Source organism: Macaca nemestrina, chromosome 14 (genome assembly GCF_043159975.1).
Source record: "Macaca nemestrina isolate mMacNem1 chromosome 14, mMacNem.hap1, whole genome shotgun sequence".
Classification (NCBI taxonomy): Eukaryota; Metazoa; Chordata; class Mammalia; order Primates; family Cercopithecidae; genus Macaca; species Macaca nemestrina.
The window spans coordinates 93,066,657-93,093,260 of NC_092138.1; the positions used below are offsets into that span (position 1 = coordinate 93,066,657).

Sequence of the window (26,604 nt, forward strand, 5' to 3'; positions counted from 1 at the left end):
GTGGCTTTAACAAAAATGTGATAGTGGCTTTAACAAAAATGGTGGTGGTGTTGGAGGTGGTGAGATGGCTGGATTCAAGACGCATTTGGAAGGTAGAGTTGACAGGATTTGTTGACAGACTAGATAAGAGCTGGAGAGAAAAAGAGAAAACAAGGATAAACATGCTGGGACTAAATCATATTTTAGGAACAAATGATTACATACAGGAAATCTTTAACATTTCATTTATAAGGCAAGAATTACTCCTATTCTTTTATATAGTAGTATAAAAGAATCACAGATATATTTGTTGATTCAGGAAACTGTGCATATCTTAATAAATAAGAGACAGAGCTACAGAATACTTGGTTTCATACCACTTGTGCTAATGATTTTTGACATGCTTTGTTTTTGTTTGAGATGGTGTTTCACTCTGTCGCCCAGGTTGGAGTGCAATGGCACAATCTCGGCTCACTGGAACCTCTGCCTCCTGGGTTCAAGTGATTCTTGTGCCTCAGCTGACATGCTTTGAAAAATCTTTCCTCATGTGATACTCCTCCCCAGTACTGAGATATAAATTATAGAAAATCAACTGGTTAGGATTACATTTTGCATTTGATAAAATAAGAATTGAGAAGAAAATAGTTCATACCTCTCTCCTCAATATTTCCTTCAATTCTTCACTCTTGTATATAAACCCAAATTATAAGTGACATAATTTTAGCAAACCAAAATAACTAACCAGTAAACCAAAGAAAAATTTTACCTTAAGTACAGATAACCTCCTAACAGAGTTGACCAAGTTAACACCTGAAATTTAAAAACCTTTCATCAGACTGCTTTCAGCATATTTATGATACATACATTTATTCTTTTGAAATCTCTACTATGAGAGACTAAACATAGTATAATACTTGCAGAAATTTCCATTAACAACTTCTTTTCAAATATTGACATTTGCAATGGAAACAGCTGGTCTCTCTTCTCATCTCTAACAACAGAGGTAGGCAGGCATAAAGGGTAAAGAGAGTTGCCTCTGAGTTTGACTCTAGCCAGAACCCTCTGCAGAGAAGGCACTTACAAGCAGCACCCGACCTGGACATGCTGGCCAGAGTCCTGAGTGGAAACAAGCCTGTCAGAGAACTGCAGTATATGCCATTAAGTGAATGAGAGAAGATATAACCACACAGACACCATCTTACATTTATTCACAGAGGGATAAGAATCAGTACAAATAATAAACAATGCTTTAAATACAAATAAATAGCTCTGGTTTCTAAAGGAAACAACTCTATATATTAAGTTTTTTCTAAGTTCCTATTAAAAATAGAAGACTATTTTGCATTATGTAAGTTCTACTCCACCATTACCCTTTGAAGACTTATGGATAAAATGGTGAATTCTGTACTCCAAGAAGTCACCAGAAAAATGGGAGATAATGCTCCTACCTCTCTGAACTATCCCCCAAATAGGAGGAGAGTTACTTGCATCATAGACAGACACAGCTAACACATACAGAAAGTATTTGATGTCTAGAGATATTTAAAAAGATTAACCTTGGGAAAAGTAAAAATAATTTCATTGAACCAGTTTTATGAATTCTGAAACCTCCCTCTACTGAAGCTTTGATTCAAATGTCTTAAATTCATTTATACTCATGGGAAGATGTTAAGTTCCTATAACGAAAGCTTCCTCTTGCTAACAATGATAGTGATAAACAGTCTGTAATCACCAAGGATGGCATCTGGAGTAACAAAGTGATACATACCTGGTAAAGGAGCAAAGGTGCTGCCCAATTAAACAGTACGTCAAACTTGGCACCAAAATGACCAAAATGTGCTGAAGAAACACATCCCCAAATCTGTTGGTTGACTTATCTTTCTCTATTGTTATATTTAGGATGCTTAGAGTGAAATATCTAGAGGCAAGTATGTTCTCCAAGTGAAGAATCATGTCCAAGGCATGCAGTCCTTTAAAACTACCTACCACACAAAGTCATCACAGTCTTGGTGCCAGAGTGGCGTCTGTTCCATTGACTTTCTGTACCCACTGCATGTCCTCTCCTCATCCTGCATAAGTTAATCCAATCTCTTCCACTTAGATCGCTACACAATTATTAGAAAATTGTATGTTTGATAGTGACCAATCCAGCAATGTTTAGGTTTTCAAAGAAATTTTGCTTTTTCTATTTAGACTGACCATGATATAATTCCAAACAGAACATTCTCATGCTATAAAAACAATCCCATGCAATAAATGTAATTTTAAAAGTCCCATGAAAATAGCAACATTTGTTATTATAGAAGGCATGGTTATCTAGATTTGAAAAAAATGATTGCTATAGAATAAAAGTTCAATTTCCAAATAGAACTTGTGTTGTGGTATAAAATATTCAATTTGATTCTAGTTTTAACATGAACAACTTTAAGATATACACCATGTTTTCCTAGCTGGGATTTTGAAACAATAAGCATAATTCTTAAACAGATTACCACAATATTTGCTCAAAGAATCAGCTCCTTTTTGCCAAGAACTTTCTCTTTTTCAGTCCAGTTGGAGGGATTGCCATAGTAAATTCCGGAACAACAGTTCTGAACATGATTTAAAATCTGTCTCTCACTTCCCTCCCTGTCTTTTACTTTTTCTTTGTGTTGTAAAGACACATAAGCGTAGAAAAATGCTCAAATTTTTAATAGATGCTAATATATTTAGTTTCCTGATTTAAGTAATAACATTTTGTGTATTTGCCTTTTGCTCTGGCACACTATAGAATGTTTCTGGAGTTACAAATCCAAACAAACCAGCCAATTAGAGCATCCCAGGGTTCCAATCACAATTTGGGATACAATCCTATTTATTCTGGATGATGCTCAATTCCATACATAGTGCAGGGAAGAAACATCCATAAGAACATCCAAAAACATTATGTTACCAAATGCTAACATGTGATTGTGCTCCGTTGAATAGTACCATTCACATCTACAAAGTACAAAGGCAGACGATTTTAGGTGTGGAGACCAATTTGCTTTTGCTGCTACAGTAATTCACAACCATCATCTTCGAGATTTCCACGCTGTTCTAGAATACGGAGTAGTCCTTTTTTTATCTGGTGGTTTAAAGTAGGAATAAACAGGCGCTGCTGGATACTCTGCATCAGGATTTTCCGCCATCATTTTCAGTTTTGCTTCAATGGCTTTTATCTTTGCAGTGACACTGGAAAAAGAATAGCAGAGGATCAGAGTGGGCCTAAATACCTGCAGAAAATACCTGTATAGTTCATCTCTTTGAGCCTCTTGGGAATATTAGAGAAGCAACAAGACACTAAATTACAAACATTTAAACATTTTACATATGTAACTAATTCTCTCATTCTAACAAAGACATCAAGTCTGAGCCATCTATTGCTTTTTTTTTTTTTTGAGATGGAGTCTTGCTCTGTCACCCAGGTTGGAGTGCAGTCGTGCGATCTCGGATCACTGCAAGCTCCACCTTCCGGGTTCACGCCATTCTCCTGCCTCAGCCTCCTGAGTAGCTGGGACTACAGGCGCCTGCCACCTCGCCCGGCTAATTTTTTGTATTTTTAGTAGAGACGGGGTATCACTGTGTTAGCCAGGATGGTCTCCATCTTCTGACCTTGTGATCCGCCAGCCTCGGCCTCCCGAAGTGCTGGGATTACAGGCGTGAGCCACCGCGCCCGGCCATCTATTAAATTTTTAACATAAACCCAGACACTGTTAGGAGTACTTCATATATTTTTACATTTAATCCTCAGACGCAGACACTGTTCAGCACCTTAATGCTTGGCAGAGAGTAGGCACTAAAAATAATTCTTGTAAAATTGAAAACAACATTATAAGACAGGTTATATTCCTTATTTTGCAGATGTTGTAACTGAGGCACAGAAAGGTTCATTTGCCCAATGTTACACAGCGAGTAAATGACAGAGCAGAGATTTGAATACAAACTGACTCAACAGCCCAGGTTTCGCCCGAATCACTGAATAAAAATGGAAAGAAACCATTCTGGAAATCCTATACAGTCTCTTTTTATTGATGAATGTGTGTTAATAAAAACTATCATTTACAAAGTGCTTACAATGAGCCAGGCACAGTGCCTAGCATTTTACTTATACTGTTTTTTGTTTTTGTTTTTGTTTTTTTTAGACAGGGTCTTGTTCTGCCACCAAGGCTGGAGTGCAGTGGTGCCATCACAGCTTACTAAAACCTTGAACTCCTGAGCTCAAACAACCCTACTGCCTCAGCCTCCCGAGTAGCTAGGACTACAGGCACACACCACCACATCCAGCTGATTTTCTAAAACTTTTTTTGTAGAGATGGAGTCTCGCTATGTTGTCCAGGCTGGTCTTGAACTCCTGGCTTCAAGTAATCCTCCTGCCTCAGCCTCCCCAAATGCTGGGATTACAGGCATGAGCCACTGCACTTGACCTACTTATTATGTTTTTAATCCTTGCAATGGCTCTACATGGGTTATCATCCATGTTTTACAGATACAGAAACAAATGCAGAGGTAGTAATATGATCAAGGTTCACACAGTTAACAAATTGCAGTGAGAATTCAACTTATCACTAAAGCCCTCATTTTTTCTTCTCTATCAAGTTAAGAGCTGAATAGTCTTATATTACACAGGAAGGGAGAGGAGATCCTAGAGAAGTGGTGAGGAATTTGCTTTTGATTGAGATCATTGCCATCCCTGGACCTGAACGCAGAGCACTCAGGGAGTAGGTATTTTTTGGCCTATGGCTACCTTCATTTTCCATTCTTGATGCTGTTAACGGTCTATAGCCAGTGAGAAAAACTTGGAAGGAGTGTATACGTGGCCTTTTGGAGATCCTCAAAAGGTATACATGGGCAAGAAATTTAAAAACTAAGTTACAATAAAAAGAACACTGATGTATTACCGAGATGCATTCTGGCCCCTCTTCCATTAATGGCACAGCCGGTCACTGATTTTGTATGAGTCACAGGGAAGCAACCTTCTCTCATTAGGCATAGATGTTAATAGAGAGATGTAAGCTGCGGTCCTCTGGATAAAAAAATAGATGGAAAACCCTAGGCTATCTTGTAAACAAGTGGCATATACAAATCATAAGAAACTAAAGACATGTTCATTGTAACATGAAGACCATCCAGCACAAATGCAGTCATCTCTTTCCAATAGGAGTTAGATTTACGAAAACCTTCATGGAGATCAATCTGTGATCAAGGAGGTTCAAATCTCATGAGGAAAATAACACAGTGGATATATGTTCCCAGTGAATCTATAGAAGTCACTTAATTCCCTAGAGCAAAAATAAAAAAAATCATATTAAACTTAAATGAGTAACCATAAAATTAATTTAAATTTACCCATTTACCATTCCTGAAAACATTTCAGGAACACCTTCCCTTAGGTTTAATGAGATGCTTGTAAATCTGTTTTGCTTGGTGCAGGTAATATACAAGAAAGGCATTTATTCCCCCTGCTTGGTGCTCCACCCAAACAGGCATCACTTTCCTGACTTTAGGATTGTTGGTTACTGATCCTTATGTATCACTGATGCTCCTTCACATATTTTCTTCCCCAACCCCGGAAGAGGCTTTAGTCCTGCACTTATGGCCTGGGGCTTCTTTGAAATAGTAACTACAAGACTGAATTTTGAAGTCTAATAGACCTGGCTTTGAATCCTGACTGTTATTTGCCATCTGTGTGATCTCAGCCATAAGTAAATGACATACTACATGTAACATGTTTAGCACAGTGCCTGCTTCAGAGTAAGCTCAATAAATCTTGGATATTGTTATTGCTAAAATGTCTCCCTAGGCTACAATGCAAAACAAAACAAACAAACAAAAAACCCACCTTCTACTTCTGCTCAACCATCCACTTAATTTCCCCTTCCTCTACCCAACCCTTAGTTCTCCTGTTTTAAACTTCAAAGAAATAACTAATAATTCGTACAAACTAGAACCAAAACTGTCATGGCTGTTGCAATGGTACACAGAATCAAATATCTGCAAACCAAACTTTTGTATAAGGGAACTTAAGATTGGGTAAAAATTAGTATATAATGACAAATGCCCAAGAGACCCAAGGCCTTATTAAAATGCTTGTTTTTAGGGTAATGACTGATCTGTCTTTGTATTTCCAGTGCCAAGCACAAGGGTTCGTGTGTAGTAGCTACACCCAGTCTTTTTCGAAGGAATGATTCTGTAAATGGGGACTACATGACCTTAGGTGGATGGAAGGAGAGGAAATGTATACATTCTGGAGACTAACTGAACATATCTCTTGTCAAATTAATAAACTCTAAGAGTCTGAAGACTCACTATTTTATGAAGACATGGAATAATGATATGGCTGAAGCTCCTGAATTACCGTGTCTTTCTATAGTACATCATCTTACCTTAGGTTAGACTGAGTAGGCTCAGTGCTTGAGGATGGCTCAAGACTGATTGGAAGAATCTTATCATTCTTGTTATGATCGTATCTCTGAAAATGAGAAACAGAGAAATTACTTCACTTGGGCAAAAACCAGCCCTTTACTGTAGTGCGTGGGTTCAGAAACTAATACCATCAGTGCATCATCTTACTTCTAGACAATTTTTGGACTACTTTACATTTAGAATTAATGAAAAACGTCACATAGTTTTGGCCTAAAAGCTGTAAGTTTAGAAAAAGATGCTTCCATCTTGTCATCAGTTCCTCCTTATTTGGTAGGAAAAAAATGTCAACTTTCAATTTCTCAGATGGTACAAACACACAGGAGGGTTGCCTTCTTATATTCTTATTTTAACTGTCACATATCGCCTCTTACAATATTTATTTTATTAAAAATACTTTAAACTGGCCAGGCACGGTGGCTCACGCCTCTAATCCCAGCACTTTGGGAGGCTCAGGTGGGCAGATTGCTTGAGCTCAGGAGTTTGAGACTAGGCTAGGCAACATGGCAAAAACCCTGTCTCTATTGTTAAAAAACCAAAAACCAAAAATTATCTGGGCATGCTGGCACATGCCTGTAGTCCCAACTACTCAGGAGTCTGAGGTGAGAGGATTGCTTGAGCCTGGGAGGCAGAGGTTGCAGTGAGCCAAGATCTTGCCACTGCACTCCAGCCTGGGTGACAGAGCCAGACCCTATCTCAAAAAACAAAAAAACCCTTTAAATTTTGCAAAGTACCAACCAAGCATAACATTCAACTCTTAACAGGCCTGAGTGAAGAATAAAAGTTGTAGCAGCTTTCAGTTGTTGATACAGAAAACATTCTACAGTAAAGTAGTAGTTTAATTTGATGTCAGATAATTACATACTTTTTTTTTTCTTTGAAAATTTTATTAGAAACAATAAAGACAGGGTCTCACTATATTGCACAGGCTGGCCTTGAACTCCTGGGCTGAAGCCATCCTCCTGCCTCAGCCTCCCAAAGTGCTGGGATTACAGGCATGAGCCACCATGCCCTAGTCAGATAACTACATACTTCTTGTAAAAAGTAAATATAATATTGAAGAGCAATCAGGAGCCTCTGGTCAAAAAAGATTTATAGGAGAAGAGAACCGTGAGGCAAAGAGATTTTCAAATGAAAGACAGGAATGGAGGATGATTTCTCTTGCATGCCTTTTCAATGAGATGCAGAACCAGAAAACCGGTTTGGTAAATGAGACTTGATTTTCCCTTGAGTAAAAAAGCATTTGGTAATTCTCCTTGTTGTTTCTATTTTTAAGGCAATGTGTCCTAGAAATTGAGAAGGCTCTGTGATTACCTGGAATACTCAGAAGGATCTAAAGTATCTGAACTTAGTTTTTCAGCTTGGATATTGAGTTTAAATGTCTGTTTAGTCTCTGTGACTCTTTACTGGGAAGTTTGTTGGGGCAGGGGGTAGAGAGTCTCTGATCAAAAACCATGCTTAGAGCTAAAGATTTCAGTTCCAACTCAAAACTGTCACAAATCTTTGTGCACGCAGGTTTTTCAAGTCCCCAGTGCAGAAGGAGGCAGATCAACTCTTGGGAACGTTCTAGTCAACACACTTTACCACCTCTGTGCCAGCTGGAACAGAATGCCATTTGTTTTGTTTTTTTTTTTAATGGCTGAAGCTCTTCTAGTGCATTCTCCCAAGAGACTAATTACAGAATGCACAGGGCAGCCTACTGCTTCTCGGGACTTAAGGCACTGCAAAGCCCCATGAACCCACACCCTGGTAACTCCCAAGATTTCTGGAGTAAGGAGATGCCAGTGCTTTAAGCACTCATACAAACTACCCATTTCTCAAGCATTTAGAATAAACAAATTCAAACTCTCCAGAGTCAGAGGCTGGGAAGAGTCTAATAATGCCTATGGCAACTGATTTTAAAAATAAATACATTTTTTTCCTCCAAAGAACCCTCCACCTGAAGAAATGACAGAGGTCTGAGCGTAGTAATTATTGGCCACATGAGAAAATCAAAACCAGGATCTGTGGGCATGTGGAGAGAAATAACCGAGGAACTTAATCCCTCCTGAGATGTTCTCAAAAGAAAATCATCTGGTAACACACATGGCAGATACAAGTAGGAGCCTGAAGTATGGCTGTTTCTGGCGTGAAGAGATTGGGACATAAACGGGTAAGTGGATGACTGTCTTTCAGAAGGCTTATTTAGGATGAGGCTTGATGCCCTTCTAGCCTCTCAGACATACCTTTACTTGAGCATGTGCCCATCGCACCACCAACTTCTTAGACAGGGCCAGCTTGCCATTGAGACACTGGATGGCTTGCTCTGCTTCCTGTCCAGGAAAGGGACAAATGTTAGTTAAAAACTGAAGTGCTTAACTAGCTATATGTATTCTCACAGGGCCTCACTAGCTTTGATGGCTCAGTTTCTAACAAATTGTTTTTGGTAAATAACTGGCAAGGGTTTACAATTTTACAAGGCAGAATTTTAAAAAGGGCATTTTTTTTCTTTTGAGACAGAGTCTTGCTCTGTCACCAGGCTCTGGAGTGCAATGGTGCGATATCAGTTCACTGTAATCTCCGCCTCCAGGGTTCAAGCGATTCCCCTGCCTCAGCCTCCTGAGTAGCTGGGACTACAGGCGTGAACCACCATGCCTGGCTAATTTTTTTGTATTTTTTAGTAAAGACGGGGTTTCACCATGTTGGCCAGGACTGTCGCAATCTCCCGACTTCACGATCTGCCCGCCTCAGCTTCCCAAAGTGCTGGGATTATAGGCGTGAGCTACTGTGCCTGGCTAAGGGCGTGAATTTTTAAGTCAGTCAGACAAAAATTCAAATCCTGGTCTGTCATTTGTTGGCAGTATGATATTTGGCAGCTCACTTAAGTGTCTCTAGCTTTGTCAACTGTAAAATATAGATAAATAATACATAATTTTTAATAGATAATATGGATACTTATTCCTCAGTGGTTGCTGTGAGGACTCAAAGAATATAAAGCATGAAGTATATGATATGCACCTAACATATGCTAGTAATAGTGCTGTTCCCATTAGGTGATAGCCATATACACACTTCCGTTAGCTAGGGTAGCACCTCCTATGTCAAGAAACTATACTCCCTGCAAGGGCCCTGGAACCATATCCTGGACTAGGGCGTACTCTCTGGATTCATAGTGAGGAATAATTGCTTTAAAGGGCATGGGAGTCAAGGAAACTAGGCCGGAAAAAGCAGGAGTGAGTCAAACAGACCGTTAGCAAGGTATCTGTGTGAGTCAATCTATGCACCTGGTTTTCAGAACCGAAAGTTCCTTGACCCTTTCCCCATCAGACACAGGAGTAATATGGTTGAAAGGAATTCCTGAAGCTGGCTAACAGTCACTCTGGGTCATTCCCAGGAAACCTGGCTGTACTTTCCATCCTGCCAAACCTTCTTTGCCCCATTTGCATCCATGAGACATTCGGCCAAGTGTAACCCATGTTTAGTGAGGGTGAAGAAATGCTTAAGGAACAGAGGAGGAATAGGATGTCCCAGGGAGCAGGGAGAGGCTATAGAAGCCAGTAGGCATTCCAGTCTGGTTTTACTGGTGATTCTCTTGTTCCTACAGAACTTACCAGTATGACATTTAACAAACATTTACTGAGTTCTCACTGTGTAGTAGGCATTGGATATTCACTAATCATCCTTGCCCCACTACAGCACACAAAGCTAGAGTGTCAGGTAAGAAACATTTTATTCTTTTAAGCTTCATTTGGTGAATAAGAACTTATAGGGCACTCTATTAGTTCCAAAGTAGCAGCAGTTGCCAGCAGGGGCATTTTATTTTTAAATATTTTATTTTTAAATGTTTTTAAAAATAATTTTCTACCTGTATACATTATTTCAAATATTTTCATATATTCGAAAATATTAAATGCCCACTATGTTTTCTTATACTTTCATCTATTCTCCCATCTTCCCATAAGTTACGAAGGATATGTATTTTTAATTTCCTTTCTTAGATGGAAAATCAAGGCCAAAAGAAGTTAAGAGACTTGCTCAAAGTTAATAAATAAAAGAGCCAGAAATATAAACCAGGCTTTGTATTCTACTCCAGTGTTTTTAAGCTAACATCTATGCCCAAACATGACCACTGATTTTAGTTGTCTGCAACAATTCCCAGACCGGGCACAGTGGTTCACGCCTGTAATTTCAGCACTTTGGGAGGCCGAAGCAGGCAGGTTGCTTGAGCTGAAGAGTTTGATCAGCCTGACAACATGATGAACCCCTGACTCTACAAAAAATACAAAAATTAGCCGGTGTGGTTGTGTGTGCCTGTGGTCCCAGCTACCTGGGAGGCTGAGATGGGAGGACTGCTTGAATCCAGGAAGTTGAGGTTGCACTAAGCTGTGATCGTGCCACTATACTCCAGCCTGGATGACAGAGAGAGACCATGTCTCGGGGCAAAAAAAAAAAAAAAAAAAAAAAAAAAAGGAATTCTCACCGCACTTCATTTTATCATTAAGAAAGAATAAAATATTTAAAAATGCTGGCCAGGTGTGGTGGCTCACACCTGGAATCCCAGTACTCTGGGAGGCAGAGAAGGGCAGTTTGCTTGAGCCCAGGAGTTTGAAGCCAGACTGGGCAACATGGTGAAACGCCATTTCTACAAAAAATGCAAAAATTAGCCAGGCATGCTGGCATGTGCCTGTAGTCCCAGCTATTGCAGCAGCTGAGGTGGGAGCATCACTTGAACCCAGAGGTCAAGGGTGTAGTGGGTAATGATTGTGTCACTGCACTCTAGCCTAGGTAACAGAGCAAGACCGTATTAAAAAAAAAAAAAAAAAAAGAATGCTAATTATATAGTGCATTATTTCACTTCACTCAAAATACTTGAACAATTAGAGTAACAATGTATTACTTATTGGCTATCATATTTTAAAAAATTAGAGGAAATAAAAAATACCCAGCACTGGCAAGGAGAAATGACACTACCATACAATCTCAGAACATACTGATATATCATTTCTTGAAGACAATCTGGCAGTTGTATTAAGAAAAACTATAGGCTGGGCACAGTGGCTCACACCTGTAATCCTAGCACTTTGGGAGGCTGTAGCGGGCAGATCACCTGAGGTCAGGAGTCTGAGACCAGCCTGATCAACACGGAGAAACCCTGACTCTACTAAAAATACAAAATTAGCGGGGTATGGTGGCACATGCCTGTAATCCCAGCTACTCGGGAGGCTGAGGCAGAAGAATCGCTTGAACTCGGGAGGCAGAGGGTGCGGTGGGCTGAGATCGTGCCATTGCACTCCAGCCTGGGCAACAAGAGTGAAACTCTGTCAAAACAAAAAACAAAAAACAAAAAAAACAAGAAAAGAAAAGAAAAACTATGCATGGACTTTGATGATGCCATTCCATCTCCACAAATGTGGCAAATATACATAATTAGAGCTGTAAAAATACTCACTTTTGTGATATTTATACTAGTGAATCAACCCAAATACCAGTGAAACAACCCAAATAGCTAACAACTGGGGACTAGTCAAATATTATATATTCACATTATGTAGTTATCAAAAATGATTAGTTTTTAAATGCAGTCTAAGTCACATACAATCACAAAATGCCCAAATCTCAGATACAGATCAATGATTTTACCTCCCCACACACACAGGTACATACAAACACCAGTGAAACCACAATATCAAGATACAAAATGGTATCTTGATGTGATTAAATGGTAGAAAAATTTTAGTATACTTTGAATGATAAACATGATAATATGATTCTGTTTGTGTGTTACAACACTGCATAATGTGTGTTTATGTGTGTGTGAATGTGAAGAAACAAAAAAAGACTGGAAAGATATATGACTAAATGTTAACAGTGATTATTTCTGCGTATTAGGCCAAGTGATTTACATTTTCTTTCTCAGTTATCTATATTTTCTTTTTTTTTTTTTTTTGAGATGGAGTCTCACTCTGTTGCCCAGGCTGGAGTGCAGTGGTGCAATCTCGGCTCACTGCAAGCTCCGCCTCCCGGGTTCACACCATTCTCCTGCCTCAGCCTCCCGAGTATCGGGGACTACAGGCGCCCGCCGCCAGGCCCAGCTCATTTGTTTTTATATTTTCAGTAGAGACGAGGTTTCACTATATTAGCCAGGATGGTCTCGATCTCCTGACCCCGTGATCCGCACGCCTCGGCCTCCCACAGTGCAGGGATTACAGGAGTGAGCCACTGCACCCGGCCAGTTATCTATATTTTCATCTATAATATTCACACATTAATTTCAGAATAAAGAAAAACACTCATACAAATTATTGTTATTATTATGAGATGGAGTCTTGCTCTGTTGCCCAGGCTGGATGGAGTATAGTGGTGTGATCATAGCTTGCTGCAGCCTTGAATTCCTGGGCTCAAGTGATCCTCTTGCCTCAGTCTCCCAAGTAGCTAGGACTATAGGTGCACCATCATACATAATTAAAAAAATTTTTTTTAGAGACAGGGTCTCACTATGTTGCCCAGGCTGGTCTCAAACAATCTCCCCATCTCAGCCTCCTGGGTAGTTGTGATCACAGGTGTGAGCCAGGCCCAAATTATTAACATAACATTAACTATGCGATGTTCTTACATATGATGAATAAATTTATAAGTGCTATGCAGCATCTCTACATTTAGTAACAATCAAATTCAATTTCTTCATCAATGTACTTCCACTTCAAGGACTAAATTTTAATACAAGGAGATCCATGTATATATCATGGTTGAAGGTGAATGCTCTCTTCTACATACATTAAAATTTATATGCATTTGTTCTGAGACCTTGAGAAGAAATAGTAAGAGTCTTTATGGGTGTCTCATCACAGGTAGGTTTCTGTACCACAGGGCAAAACTACTGAAAGAAAAGAAGGCTTTGTCAGTTGGCCAGCCAGTAAAGCAACAAACAAAAGAGAATAGAGAGGGGGATGTACATGTGCTCAATGTGGGCATCCCAATGCATTTGGTCAAAAATGTAGGTCAGTCAGTTGCCTTAAACCTTGGCCAAGGGAGAGTGAATTGTGAAAGTCACTAATTCATTTGTTTACTGAGGATCTCTTTTAGGACTCAATGTAAGGCACACAGATGAATCAGACATGGCTCTTGCCTACAGGGAACTGCTATTCTAGTAGGCAAGAGAGATGCACAAATAATTATGACAGAGTTTGATAAATACTATAAAATGGGGAGAAAGCTTAATTACCTGCTTAGTTTCAAAGTTAACAAAACAGTAGCCTCGAGGCTGTCCCTCCAAAGCACCTGACTTGTGGAAGAGGAAGTCAAACTGCTTTACTTTGCCAAACTTCTGGAGGAGCTTGAGGAGGTGGTATCTGCAGAGAAAGAAGAGTCCATGAGTATGCTCTGGGAATTCTGTTGGCCACTCAGCCTGAAGTGTGAGACAAAAGCAGGAGATAATTTACCCCAGGGATGAAATCTCTCACCCCAGCCCCCTGCCTTCCTCTAAACTGCTATGTTAGTTTATTTGGCAAACAGAGTTGTTTGCCTCTATTTGGAATGGGAACTAGAATTGTCATGGCTATGCATCTGTCCAACACAAAAATACCAAACAAAAAAACCACACCTTACAAACAGCTGTCTGGCCTACAAGCCCTATTAGTTTTTCTTTTGTTGAAAAGCTCAAAAATAGTGTTGATTTATTTATTTGTAATTCCTTGGCAATGAAATAGCATTTGTGAATAACTATAACTCCATTAGAAACACATACCCACCCTCCAAAAGCCAAAGCCTACCCTATCTCAAAAATAAACAAAGTAACAAACACACATGCATTCATGCAAACAAACAAACAAACAAACAAACAACAGTCCTGGAAGATCTTCCTATTTGATTTTGTAGTTAATTCTTAGACCCAAATTGCACTTGTAAGCAACTCTACCATTAATCAAACCACAGCTAGTGATACTTCCATAGCACTTGAGAGTTTCAACGACTGATATGACTGAACATTAGGACAATGTGGAACAACTATGCGACTGAGGCCGGTTTCACAAAGGGCAGGGGAACCCGGCCAGTCCTACAAATCATCCAGCTATGGGTAACTAACCAACCTCAGTTGCTGTGAAACAGTTTATACTCTAGGGTATAGTCAAGTAAAGAATACAGATGGTCAAGGAAGAAATTTATTCCTGGCAGGATGTTCACTCCAAGCTATTGCTTACCACTCTGCCCCTCATCCTCTTCTTAAATTCCTTACTCCAAAACTTACTTGGTTTCTATAGAGCTTTTAAGTTATTCAAACAGATGTGGCCTTAACAGGTTGCTGTGGCCAATCTCAATTCCGACTTCCTGTCATCTGATGTGGGGGTGAGACAAACCAACAGCTCTCCCGTTTCCTTTCCCTTTGGCCTTCCTCCTGGCATCCTCTGTGCTATTCAAATGGAGTCAAGGTTTTCTCTAAACAATGCTGTCCCTGTGATACTAAAAAGGTATCAGCCCACATGCTAAATCTGTTATTACTGGGAATTCTACCCCACAGGGAGTCAGTAAAGTTGTCGTTATAGCCACATTTATATTCACATTGTTTTCTAAGAGAAACTCATCAAAATTTTATTCTTGAGCAAGAATCTCCTTTGGGAGGCAGAAAGATATGAAATGGACCATACACTACACTAAATTTGATACTAATGCACATCAACAAGCAAGTCCATTATCCTGGATCGAGTGTCTGACACAGTGAAATAAGAAAGACATAATACAGGTTTACTGCGACAAATGCAAGGATCCCAAGGCATATTGTGGATATTAATCTGGTCTATTTTGAAAGGTTAAACAACCATGATTTCCTACTTTCCAACTTCCCAACTCCCATCAGGACACCTCAACCACTAGAGAGAATGTAGGAAGTGACTTCAGGGGAAAGGAAGACACCTTAAGTGCAAATGTGTGGTTTTACTTGACTTTTAAATAGGCTTACAGCAAGGGTGAGTCTCTCACACACAAAGATGGGCGAGAAGAGTCTCCCCCAGGATATTTAATTCACAGCAGCATCTTCCAATTACTAAACCCATCCAAATCTTAACGCAGTGCCAGTTGCCACAGAATGGGGAGTCAAACCTATTCTAAAAAATAAAAAAATAAAAAAAATAAATACATCTAGGCCAGGCGCAGTGGCTCACGCCTGTAATCTCAGCACTTTGGGAGGCCAAGGTGGATTGCCTGAGGTCAGGACTTCGAGACCAGTCTGGCTAACATGGGGTGAAACCCTGTCTTTACTAAAAATACAAAAAAATTAGCCGGGCGAGGTGGCACATGCCTGTAGTCCCAGCTACCCAGGAGGTTGAGGCAGGAGAATCGATTGAATCCGGGAGGCGGAGGTTGCAGTGAGCCGAGATAGCACCACTGCACTCCAGCCTGGATGACAGAGCAAGACTCCATCTCAAAAACAAAACAAAACAAAAAAACAACCAAAAAAACAATCTAAGGCTACTGTGGGCTGGTCATCTTTTCATTAGCTCCATTCTACTTAATAGCAGGAAGGTAACACGATTGGCATTTCCTAAGGAATGAATTTTAATTTACTCAGAAAAAAAAAAAAAAAAACACCACACACTGACAAAAGATTACTCTTTGTAAAGCTAACAAATACATTCTGCCCAAGAAGTGCGACCTTAAGATTCCAGGAACATCTGCTTAGGTCTGTGTCTTTCAACTTCTCCAGGATTTCTTTTCTTGTTTGATAATTTCTTAAAACTATCGGAACACCGAAACAAAAGAAATGAAATGTTTACTATTTTGCTTCCTGGAGATGGGAACTGCAGGCTCTGATAGTGAAAAAAGCCTGAAGGATCTTGCTTTCACATCTGCAAGCACTTTTATCTGCTGCTGAAGTGCGGGAGAGCACACTACTCAGCATAGGCTTGCTTCACTTAATGAAATGTGCGCCCTGCAGCCTTCAGGAGCTAGAAAATTAGCACACCAGCCCCACACGTATATCTGCAACTTAATCAGTGTTTTCTGTAATTGGTCTTTAAGACAGCTTTTCTGCCTAATGGCACAGAAGTAATTAATCTATACAAATGTTAAAATAGATACCTACAATGTGTCTAGAGCCAAGCAGGCATATGGGCTATGCAGATGAATAAAACTAGGTTCCTGCCTTCAAGGACCTCACATTCTAGTTAATAGAGAGAGAGACGTAATCAAACAATTACAAAACAATGTGATGCTTGTACACAGAGGGGATGAATATTGAGTACACAGAATGAAGACCAACGGTGCAGGGAAGGTGGTGGTTAAGGAGAGCTTCGTGAAAGGAATGATATCTGTGACTGGGTTGTGTCAGTGTGAGTGAGTACTAAGCAATGTGCAAAGACAAAGGTGAAAAAGGGTCTGATCCATTGGAATAGAGTGGGGGTAGCCAGTAAGATGGGGCTGAAAGGTAGGCAGAGGACAGGTTGTGAAGGATGTCAGGGGCTGAGGAAATTTTAATTTCATGTTGTAGGCAATTGGAAGCCCATGAAATGACATTTAAGATTATTTTTGGTGCACAATTTGTTGTAGAGAAAATTTTCTTTATAAATGTATATAGAAATTACTATGAGATGGGTATTTATGTTTTATGCTAAGTACATTATTAAATGGTCTTGTTGTGTTTCCAATTTAAGTAACCAAACAGTGAAGGCCATTTCATGTAAACCAAGTCATAAAAAGAAGTATGGACAATGAGGAGACATAAGGAACAGGCTGAGAGAGAAACAGGTTTCTTCCGGGGTGAACACACTGTTCTCACATGCTCATGCGTTTATTTTCCCTTGCATTCCAGCTTACCTAGTTTATCCCTGAAAGTCTGTATCAGGAGGACATTTCCACCTGGATGGCTCGCCACTGCTTTTAAGTTTACTTAACATACCACAAACTGAATTCCTCCCTGCCACAAACTGATGATCCTTTCAGCTATCCCTCGGGTCAGGGGGGACATGATCTTTTTATATTCCTCAGGTAAGAAATCTCAGGATCACCTCAACCTTCCACTCCACTTCAATCACTTTCCTCATCTCAGACTCACTCATCAGTCTCCAAGTTCACTGTCTCTATCTAGGTGATAACTGATGGCAAGACTAGTTCATGGCAATCTCTCTCAGTGAATCTTCATCTTCAGTTTCTGCCCTTCCAATTCATCCTACATATTGATGTAAAATTTCTCTACTAACACATCATTGTCTAGCCTGGGCAATATAGTGAGACCTCATCTCTACAAAAAAAATTAGCTGAGTGTGGTGGCACACGCCTGTACAGCCAGCTACTTGGGAGGCTGAGGTGGGAGGATTGCCTGAGGCTGGGAGGTGGAGGTTGCAGTGTGCTAAGATTGAGCCACTGCACCCCAGCCTGGGCAACAGAGTGAGACTCTGTCTCTAAAACAAAACAACAACAACAACCAAACCCACATCACTTCATGATGTCAGTCTCCCACTAAATACCCACAATGAGTCTCTTTTTCATGAAATTCAGACTTGTCTGAATGAATTTTAAAGACCCTGTCTTAACCTGAGAGTATTCTATCAATGCAGCCACTATTTTCATTCCCATCCAGTATTCAAACTTTGCTTAAGTCAGAAAGATCTTCCTGATTATCTACTTACACATAACAATCTTTCTTACTCCTACTTATAGGCCTTTATTTACGATTTTCCCTCCACTCAGAATCCTCTTTCTATTAGCATTTCTATGGGCTTTGTTCTCTTTCATACTTCCATATGCATAATACAGTGGCTACAAATTTGGCATTTTACACAGCACATCTAATACTTGAAAAAGAAAGTCAGTATTATCCCTTTTAGAAAGAAAACCGGCCGGGCGCGGTGGCTCACGCCTGTAATCCCAGCACTTTGGGAGGCCGAGGTGGGCGGATCACAAGGTCAGGAGATCGAGACCACGGTGAAACCCCATCTCTACTAAAAATACAAAAAATTAGCCGGGCGCGGTAGTGGGCCCCTGTAGTCCCAGCTACTCAGGAGGCTGAGGCAGGAGAATGGCACGAACCCAGGAGGCGAAGCTTGCAGTGAGCCGAGGTCGCGCCACTGCACTCCAGCCTGGGGGACACAGCGAGACTCCGTCTCCAAAAAAAAAAAAAAAAAGAAAGAAAACCACAGTGTAGAAAATAGATAATGCCTTAGGTCATTAAGTTTTTCAGCTTCTTTGTGGATGGCACTAATAATGATATTCAGAGGTACTGCTTACACTTACAGTTAGATTGGGTCTCATAACAATAAAAAAGAAAACCTTACATTTTAAGATTTAAAATAGGATACTTTTGATTATGACTCTTCAAAAATTAGAATATTTGTGCAAACAACACTAAATTAGGCGGTGGGAAATTATCATTAACTACTTCAGTATACTGAGCCAACTCACTTCACTCTTCATTTCCTATATAATAGGGAAAACAATATCTGTTCCACTTACCTCACAAAGTTTTAAGGGGTTACGTAAGAGAGATTCATATGGTATTAGAGCTAGAAGTAATGCTCAGATCATTTAGTTGAACATTCTCATTCTGTAGGTAAAAAATTATTACATATAATATAGTTGACAGGAATCAGAATATAGTGGAAAGAACATAGGTTTGGAATGTACTACCTCCATAAACAAGAATGCATCATCACTCCCTCGAATCCTAATCTCCAAGATCTATTTAGTCATACAAATATTTCTGGCATCTAACATAGCCCTAAAATGGTCAGTAGTACAACCAGAGAGTGAACACAAACAAACAAGAAGAGTAATATTAGAGTGCTAGACAGTCAGAAACGCATATTCTGTTGGGAGGAGGCTGACAGACATCCTAGCACAACTTGAGCAGGACTCAGATTAATAACCAACAGGCACACACACATAGAATGACTAGAAATAATCACAGAATAAACTAAAAAACTGGGTGGAAAAGTGGTTATTTTTAAAAATTGCCATTGTTTTACATATTCATTCATGACAGTAAGTTTATATTGTCTTCTAACAAGAGGTAAAAGAATATTTGAAAGGGAGAGGTATTCAAATCAGTTTATAAAAGAGATCAGGTAGAGAGTAGGGACACATATAGGAAAGAGACTGGGAAGAAGGGTCTGTTGAATGGGGAAATGGCAGGAACTGGCAGCAATATGTGGACAGAAGGTAGGTTTAAACAGGAAAGCTGGAGGATGCTCTGCAAATTTCTATTAAAGAGTCATTAGAAGTTTAGAGATTTGGATTCAAGCAATACTTTTTGAGACTGCACTCCAAGACAGGTACCATATATTCACATAAGTTTCATTATGCAATCCTTCAATGTTTGGGAATGACTGTATTTTATAGTTCATCCAGGCTCACCATTACATGCCCTGAGAGGAACAAGATCCAGAAGTTTCTGTATTTCAAAAACACGGAAGGAAATCATCTATTTCTACAAGATAAGATTTACTTTACTAAAATGTCAGGTTCCTTTGCTGTAATTAAGTAAATTAAATGAGGTAATATTAACATTTTATGTTAACCATAAGCTATGACTGGTAGTTATTTCTTTTTTTTTTTTTTTTTTTTCTTGAGATAAAGAGTCGCCAAGGCTGGAGTGCCGTGGCATGATCTCGGCTCACTGCAACCTCCTCCTCCTGGGTTCCAGTGATTCTCCTGCCTCAGCCTCCTGAGTAGTTAGGACTACAAGCACCCACCACCATGCCTGGATAATTTTTGTATTTTTAGTAGAGACAGGGTTTCACCACATTGGCTAGGATGGTCTGGATTTCCTGACCTTGTGATCCACCCACCTCAGCCTCCCAAAGTGCTGGGATTACAGGTGTGAGCCACCACGCTTGGTGGTAGTTTTATCTTTAAGCATAAATTTATTACAATTTAATAAACCAGTCTGTTTGACAGATAAAATGTTTTAAGGTAAAGAATCCATAGGATGGCCAGGCATAGTGGCTCATGCCTGTAATCCCAACACTTTGGGAGGCTGAGGTAGGAGGATCGCTTGAGCCCAGGAGTTCGAGACCAGCCTAAGAGACATACTGAGACCCCTATCTCTACAAAACAAAAGCAAAAAACAAAAAACTAGCCAGGCATGGTGGCGAGCACCTGTAGTCCCAGCTACCCAGGAGTTCCAGGCTGCCATGAGCTATGATTGTGCCACTGTACTCAAGCCTGGGTGACAGAGCTGTGAAACAAACAAACAAACAAACAAAACAAAACAAAAAAGAATCCATAGGAAAAAAAATAATAAAAATGGTCTTTGGTGATACAGAAGTGGAGAAACCAGCCACAGGGAAAGCCCAGCACTTCCAGCCAGCACGCTCTGATCTACAGTTTATTATTTGATGTCTACCTCTGGCCTGATGTAAAAAGAGCGGAGATATCAGTGGGAAAGTTCTGATTCAATGTTCCTGCCAGTGTTCTAATTGGAAAAAAACATCCACACACTCCAACTTATGACATAAACTGAGGTGGCAAATGCCCGTTTGAATCTTCCTGTCAAGCAGCAGGACACAATTAGAACAAAAGTCTCATTACAGAGAAGTGCGGCCAACACAACCAGCGTTGTTTCCACACTTTAGATTTCCATTTAGACAGGCAGAGGTGGGAATGGAAAGCACTATGAGCATTCCCTCATAGCTTGGGTTTTGGATGATGGAAAAAACTTCTTTGATGAAAAGACATTAGTTGAGAGGTTGTTCAGATTCATAAAGTCACCCTCAAAAGCCATGAACCATAAAAGAGAACCGAAATAAATGCAATCTACTCGAGGGTCCCTGTGACCAAGATAACATAATATATGGGCAACACATCTTAAATACCATCATAATTTCTAAGGGAATTAAATGTATTTACATTTGGCTGATATGAGCTTGAGTAGGTTTAAGGAACTTTTTGTTATAATCCTGATTTATAAATTTATATCCTTTTTTTCCTCTTTCCTAATCCTAACTCTCATATATACCTTGTCTCATCTCACACTCAAAGAAGCAGGTTTCCTCATCTCCTCTCTTCACCTTTTTTTTTTTGACACATGGTCTCCCTCTGTCACCCAGGCTGGAGTGCAGTGGCACAATCTCTGTGCACTGCAACCTCCGCCTCCCAGGTTCAAGTGATTCTTGTGCCTCAGCCTCCCAAGTAGCTGGGACTACAGGCATACACCACCATGCCTGGCTAATTTTTTTATTTTTAGTAGAGACGGGGTTTCACCAGGTTGGCCAGACTGGTCTCAAATTCCTGACCTCAGGTGATTCACCTGCCTCGTTCTCCCAAAGTGCTGGGATTATAGGCGTGAGTCACTGTGCCCGGCCTCCCCTTGTCTTTAACACTGTTCCAAAGGGAGTAACTTCTAGGACTGATGATATGCTCAAAACTTGCTTTCGGCCTGGCATGGTGGCTCAAGTCTGTAATCCCAGCACTTTGGGAGGCCAAGGTGGGTGGATCATTTGACGTAAGAAGTTCGAGACCAGCCTGGTCAACACGGTGAAACCACCTTTCTACTAAAAACACAGAAATTAGCTGGCATGCTGGCGCTTGCCTGTAGTCCCAGCTATCTGGGTGGCTGAGGCACAAGAATCGCTTAAGCCCAGGAGATGGAGGTTGCAGTGAGCCAAGATTGTGCAATTGCACTCCAGCCTGGGCAACAGAGCAAAACTGTCTCAAAAAAAAAAAAAAAAAAGAGAAACAAACAAACAAACTGGCTTTCAGCATTGACCTCATACAGGCCAATCCATTCATTCTACTCGGCCACCAACCACCACCCTCCCCCTATCAAACAACTGGCAGAAGGGAAAAACCTTTCAATTTTCTCAGCTAAGAAATCCCTTTTCATCTTAATGGCTGTGATGTAAAAGAGCAGGGAGTCAGGGCAATTCAATCAGTTTCGTGATCTTGGGCAAGGTACTTCTGTCTTTTGGGACTTGGTTTCCTCTACTGTAAGATAAAAAAGCTGGGTCCCATCAGAGGTTGTCAAGTGTGCTCTGTGGAGCCCTAGAAGTTCTACAGAGCCTAAACAGGGATGGCCAAAGAAAGGGTAGTAGTTGACAAAAGATTTTGGCTCCATCTCTTCTCCCTTTTAGTCAGAGCAACTCTGAGCTGTTATTTTATATACAGCTCTGATTATTACTTTTACTTTAAAACAGGGTTCTTCAGATTTAAGAAGTCTGAAAGCTACTTAGCATGGCGCTTGGCACTCAAATCATTTAATGAATGAATGAAAACCAAAGGGACATGGATGATTTCTAAGGTTCCTTACAACTCTGACCTTCTATAGTTCTATGGCTGCTTAACATGAACTACAGTCAAGGGGTCTCCTCTGGGGACCTGTTTGCAAAGGTACTGAGACTTCTGCTTGTTCCTTCATTCTGGGTACAAATGTATTCCCAAGGCTGATTCTAGAGAATAATTCCCTAGAGCTACTAGGTACAAGGATTCAAATAGTTGGAAATGGGAGAACGTCTTTGGCAGATAGGAAAAAACAGGTATATGGATTAAAGGATACCCAAGTCTGTGTCCTTGCAGTAGCAGAGTCCAAATGTAAAAAAAGTGACAAGATAACAGGCTAACAACAACATCTTATCTCTTCAAAGATAAGATGTAAGTAAAGGGGTCAAACTATATCCCACACCACTTGAAAATTCTTCTTGACATCACCACCACAAAACATTCCGATATTGTAGGTAAAGAACTAAGGTAATTTAGACTTACTCGGTAATTTTGGGGTCCAGGTTGCCAATCCATAATCGGTGTCCTTCCTGCAGAGAGCCCTCTGAAAGGATGGATGCATTCTCCAGGGGAAGAGTTTTGGTTTCTGCTTCCATCAATGTCTATGAAATACTAAAGGAAATGTGAACATTCAGGCAGGAGGGGAGTAACAAAGTGTGAACACAAGACTTCAAATTCAACTCAACAAACATTTACTCAAGGAGGGCATGCCCTCTGGGCAGTCCTTCAAAGGCCTCAGTGATTCCACAACCAGGGCTCCAGAACCAGTTCCCTTGGGACAACTGCTCTGGCAGCCAGAGCACATAAGCTGCCATTTAAGGTGAAAGGGGCGTGGTTCTGTGTGGAGAAACTAAAGTTTTCCTCCTCTGTAGCCAGAGGCTGACTGGGCAGGAGGCCAAAGTCTCTATTACTACATGATACTTTAGTTCAACAACTGTCACCCAAAATAAGCCTTGGAAACCACCAGGAAGAGTCTTAATGGCATTAAAAGGGATGGGCAGGGAAGAGCAGCACTCCATCCCTTTTCCTCAAGGAAGAGACAATATAGCAAAGAGAAGAGGCCATATAAGAAATCTGTGCATAGACAGAACTGGGTTTGAAAGCAGGTTGTGTGACTTGATGAATTACCTGAACTTTCTAGGCCTCAGTTTCCTCATTATCTAAAGAGAGAACAGTGCTTATTTTATAGAGTTGTTGTGAAGATTAAAGACAGTAAAAAATCACTAAATACTGTATCTAACAACAGTAAGTAATCAATAAATACTAGCTATTATCATGTTTGTTCTTTTGGGACAGACCAGGAAGAAGAGACTAATTTCCTCCTTAGTTAGTCAAGTTCCACCATTTGCTAGCTATGTAGCTCTGTGCAAGTTACTTAACCACTGTTGGCCTCAGTTCCCTCATCTGTAAAACGGGAATAATGCCTCATGAAATTAGGGTGCAGATTCACTGAGTTAATATACCTAAAGCATTTAGAACCATGCATGGCACCTAGGAAGCACTCAATTAATGTTAGCTTAAATTATTACTAGTCTTAGTTCCTGAAATGTCTCATCTCACAGTCAAGGAGAACACAGGATTATGATGGAGACAGCAGTAGAAAGAGCAGAAAGCTTGGCGTCAGAAGACATCGTTTCAAATTGTGGCATTTCTTTCTTTCGTTTGAGACAGACTCTCCTCTGTTGTCCAGGCTCGTGGGTGGTGGCACATTTTGGCTCACTGCAGCTTTCACTTCCCGGGTTAAAGCGATTCCCGTGCCTTAGCCTCCCGAGTAGCTGGGATTACAGGCGCATACCACCAAGCCTGGCTAATTTTTGTATTTTCTTGTAGAGACAGGGTTTCACCATGTTGGCCAGGCTGGTCTTGAAGTCCTGACCCCAAGTGATCCGCCCACGTCGGCCTCTCAAAGTGCCGGGATTACAGGTGTGAGCCACCATGCCCAGCACAAATTGTGGTATTTCCACTGGAAGTTACTTCTCTCTGAGCTTCAGTTTCCCCATCTTTAATAAATTTTGCCCTGTTTAAAACTTAAGGCTTCAAGGACCAAAAATGAGATGACAGATGTAAAATAAAGCTTTAGGGGCTGGTAAGAGAGCAGGCTGTGCCAAAATTCAGAAATCCCTGCTAGAGAACACGTGTCCTATACCCAGAAGTGCCTTGGAGGTCAGCACTACAGGAACCGTGAGGTCAGTCACAACAACTGGCATTACCTCTTATTCATCTCAGCACACCCTATAAAGTCTAGCACAGCAGTCCCTAGTTAATTGTTTATTGAATACCCTGCACATGAGGTATTGTTCTTCCTTTCCCATTCACATCTTTAATCTGTTCAGCAATGTAAGCCAAGCAACTAGGAACTGTTAAACTCTGGGCTATGTACTGAAATAGATAAATGAAAAAGACACAGCTCTTGTTCTAACCTCCTGGGAGAAAGGCAAAATAGATATAAATTTAATCCCAGGGGAGACACATTTTGTCTTCTCTCTGCTTTCCTTTTTCCCTACTTTTTAAACAAATCATTCATTCAAAAAATAAATTCACTGTTTCTATTATCTAGGACTTATCTAGTTACTGGAGTCAGAGCAGTGAACAAGCAAGGTCCTTATCCTCCGGATGCCTATGTTTGGAAGGAGAGCAGGACAAAACAAAAGCAAAATAAATAAAGAAGATATAATTAGTGATACACGCCACAAACACAATTAAGCAGGGTGATGTGACAGGCACTGGACGACTTCAGATTGAGTGGAGGGAAGGCTTCTCTAAAGGAGATGACATTTGAGACTTGAATGACAGGACATTCTGATTTTCTCATGTCTAAAATCAGCAATAATACCAATAGCTATTAATACTTATTACTACAAAAAGGTACCATGTTTTACTGCTAAGAGTGCAGGATATGTGGGTCTGGATTCAAATCCTGACTTTTGCACCTAGTAACTGTGCCTTTAGCAAGTCACATGATCTTTAAGTATCCTCTCCATAGAAAAGCCTTCCTTAACAGAGTCCCTTGTTATTCTATATCATAGCCACCTTTCCACATTTTTCCTCCTATATAATGCTAACTCAATGTATTATTTAATGTTTCCCTGTTTCCTTCACTAGAACATAAGCTCCCACAGGACAGGACCTTGCCAATCTTGATCATGGTTCTATTTCCAGCACTTAAGTACACTGCCTGGCTCACGGCTGGTGCTCAATATTTACTAAATGAAGCAAGTCATTTCTCCACTCGGAGCCTTAGTTTCTTTTTCCTTCCCAGAATGGGTACAATTATTTCTGTCTCATGAGGTCGTTGTGAGTCTTAAATAAGACAATTTTGGTGACAGCTCAGTATATGGCTTTTTGAGGAAAGGTAAAGGGTAATAAAAGATCAAGACGGCATGGGACTACCAAAATGCTTTGCTTTTGCAATAGCAACAAGCCTTTAGACTACCAGAGTTCACAAAACGCGGTTACATTCATCCTTCCAGCTGAGCTGCAAACAACCCTGGAAGCCAGAAATAGTCATCTGGGGAAAGTGCAATCCAGAGAAGAGGAGACATTTGATTCTAAAAGCAAGCGGTTGGCCAAGCCTGGAACCCTGGCTTCCCGATTTCTGGCTGCGAATTCACACAGGCGAGGGGTCATTGCTCGGATTGTTATTTCCGGGCCAGCGACAGGACAATCCGGGGTGGGGCCTGAGATGCAGTCCCGGGAGGGCGGCCTCCTGTAAGACCTCTTCGCGGGCCCAGCGCTGAGGTGCAGGGACATGTCGCGGCCGAACTCACCTCGTGGCCTCGGCGTGGTGCTCTCAGCTCATGCCCGGAAACCAAGTCCCGACGCCGCGGTCACACGGACCTCTAGCCGCGTCTGCCTCAATGCCGCCAGCTGCCAGGCCGCCCGTGACGCGTTACGCCTGCGCCGCCTCCTCGCCTCGTGACGTCACGACGCCCGCGCAGCTGCGGTCGCCGCCGTCGCACGAGTCTTTCCTTAGTAACCTGGGCGATAGCTGGTGAGTGTCCT

General features: G+C 40.8%; 2 protein-coding genes across 7 annotated transcripts in view; one reads left to right on the top strand and one right to left on the bottom strand.

Moving 5' to 3' along the window:
* Positions 1-1,158: 1,158 nt before the first annotated feature.
* On the bottom strand, positions 1,159-26,507 carry LOC105487170 (RNA binding motif protein 18). 3 transcript variants are annotated; one of them, XR_011612842.1, is made up of 7 exons: positions 26,370-26,507; positions 23,086-23,214; positions 13,622-13,748; positions 8,646-8,732; positions 6,384-6,469; positions 4,899-5,279; positions 3,059-3,192 (listed from the first exon to the last, which is right to left on the bottom strand). XR_011612842.1 is itself a non-coding variant. In XM_011750519.3 (6 exons), the coding sequence occupies exons 2-6, from the start codon at positions 23,196-23,198 to the stop codon at positions 3,033-3,035; spliced, it is 573 nt and encodes a 190-aa protein (XP_011748821.1). In that variant the 5' UTR covers positions 23,199-23,214; positions 26,370-26,507; the 3' UTR covers positions 1,159-3,032. The 3 variants fall into 3 exon arrangements, 2 of the variants coding, with proteins under 2 accessions (XP_011748821.1, XP_070934387.1); XM_011750519.3 differs by lacking the exon at positions 4,899-5,279 and having other exon boundaries at positions 1,159-3,192; XM_071078286.1 differs by lacking the exons at positions 4,899-5,279; positions 8,646-8,732 and having other exon boundaries at positions 2,656-3,192.
* Positions 26,400-26,604, top strand: part of LOC105487169 (mitochondrial ribosome recycling factor) — a 65,904-nt gene continuing 65,699 nt past the window's right edge. For all 4 annotated transcript variants that reach the window (XM_011750515.3, XM_071078285.1, XM_011750517.3 and 1 more), the window contains exon 1: positions 26,400-26,593. In XM_011750515.3, coding sequence (XP_011748817.3) covers positions 26,400-26,593 — 194 coding nt within the window. The remainder of the gene's footprint in view (positions 26,594-26,604) is intronic.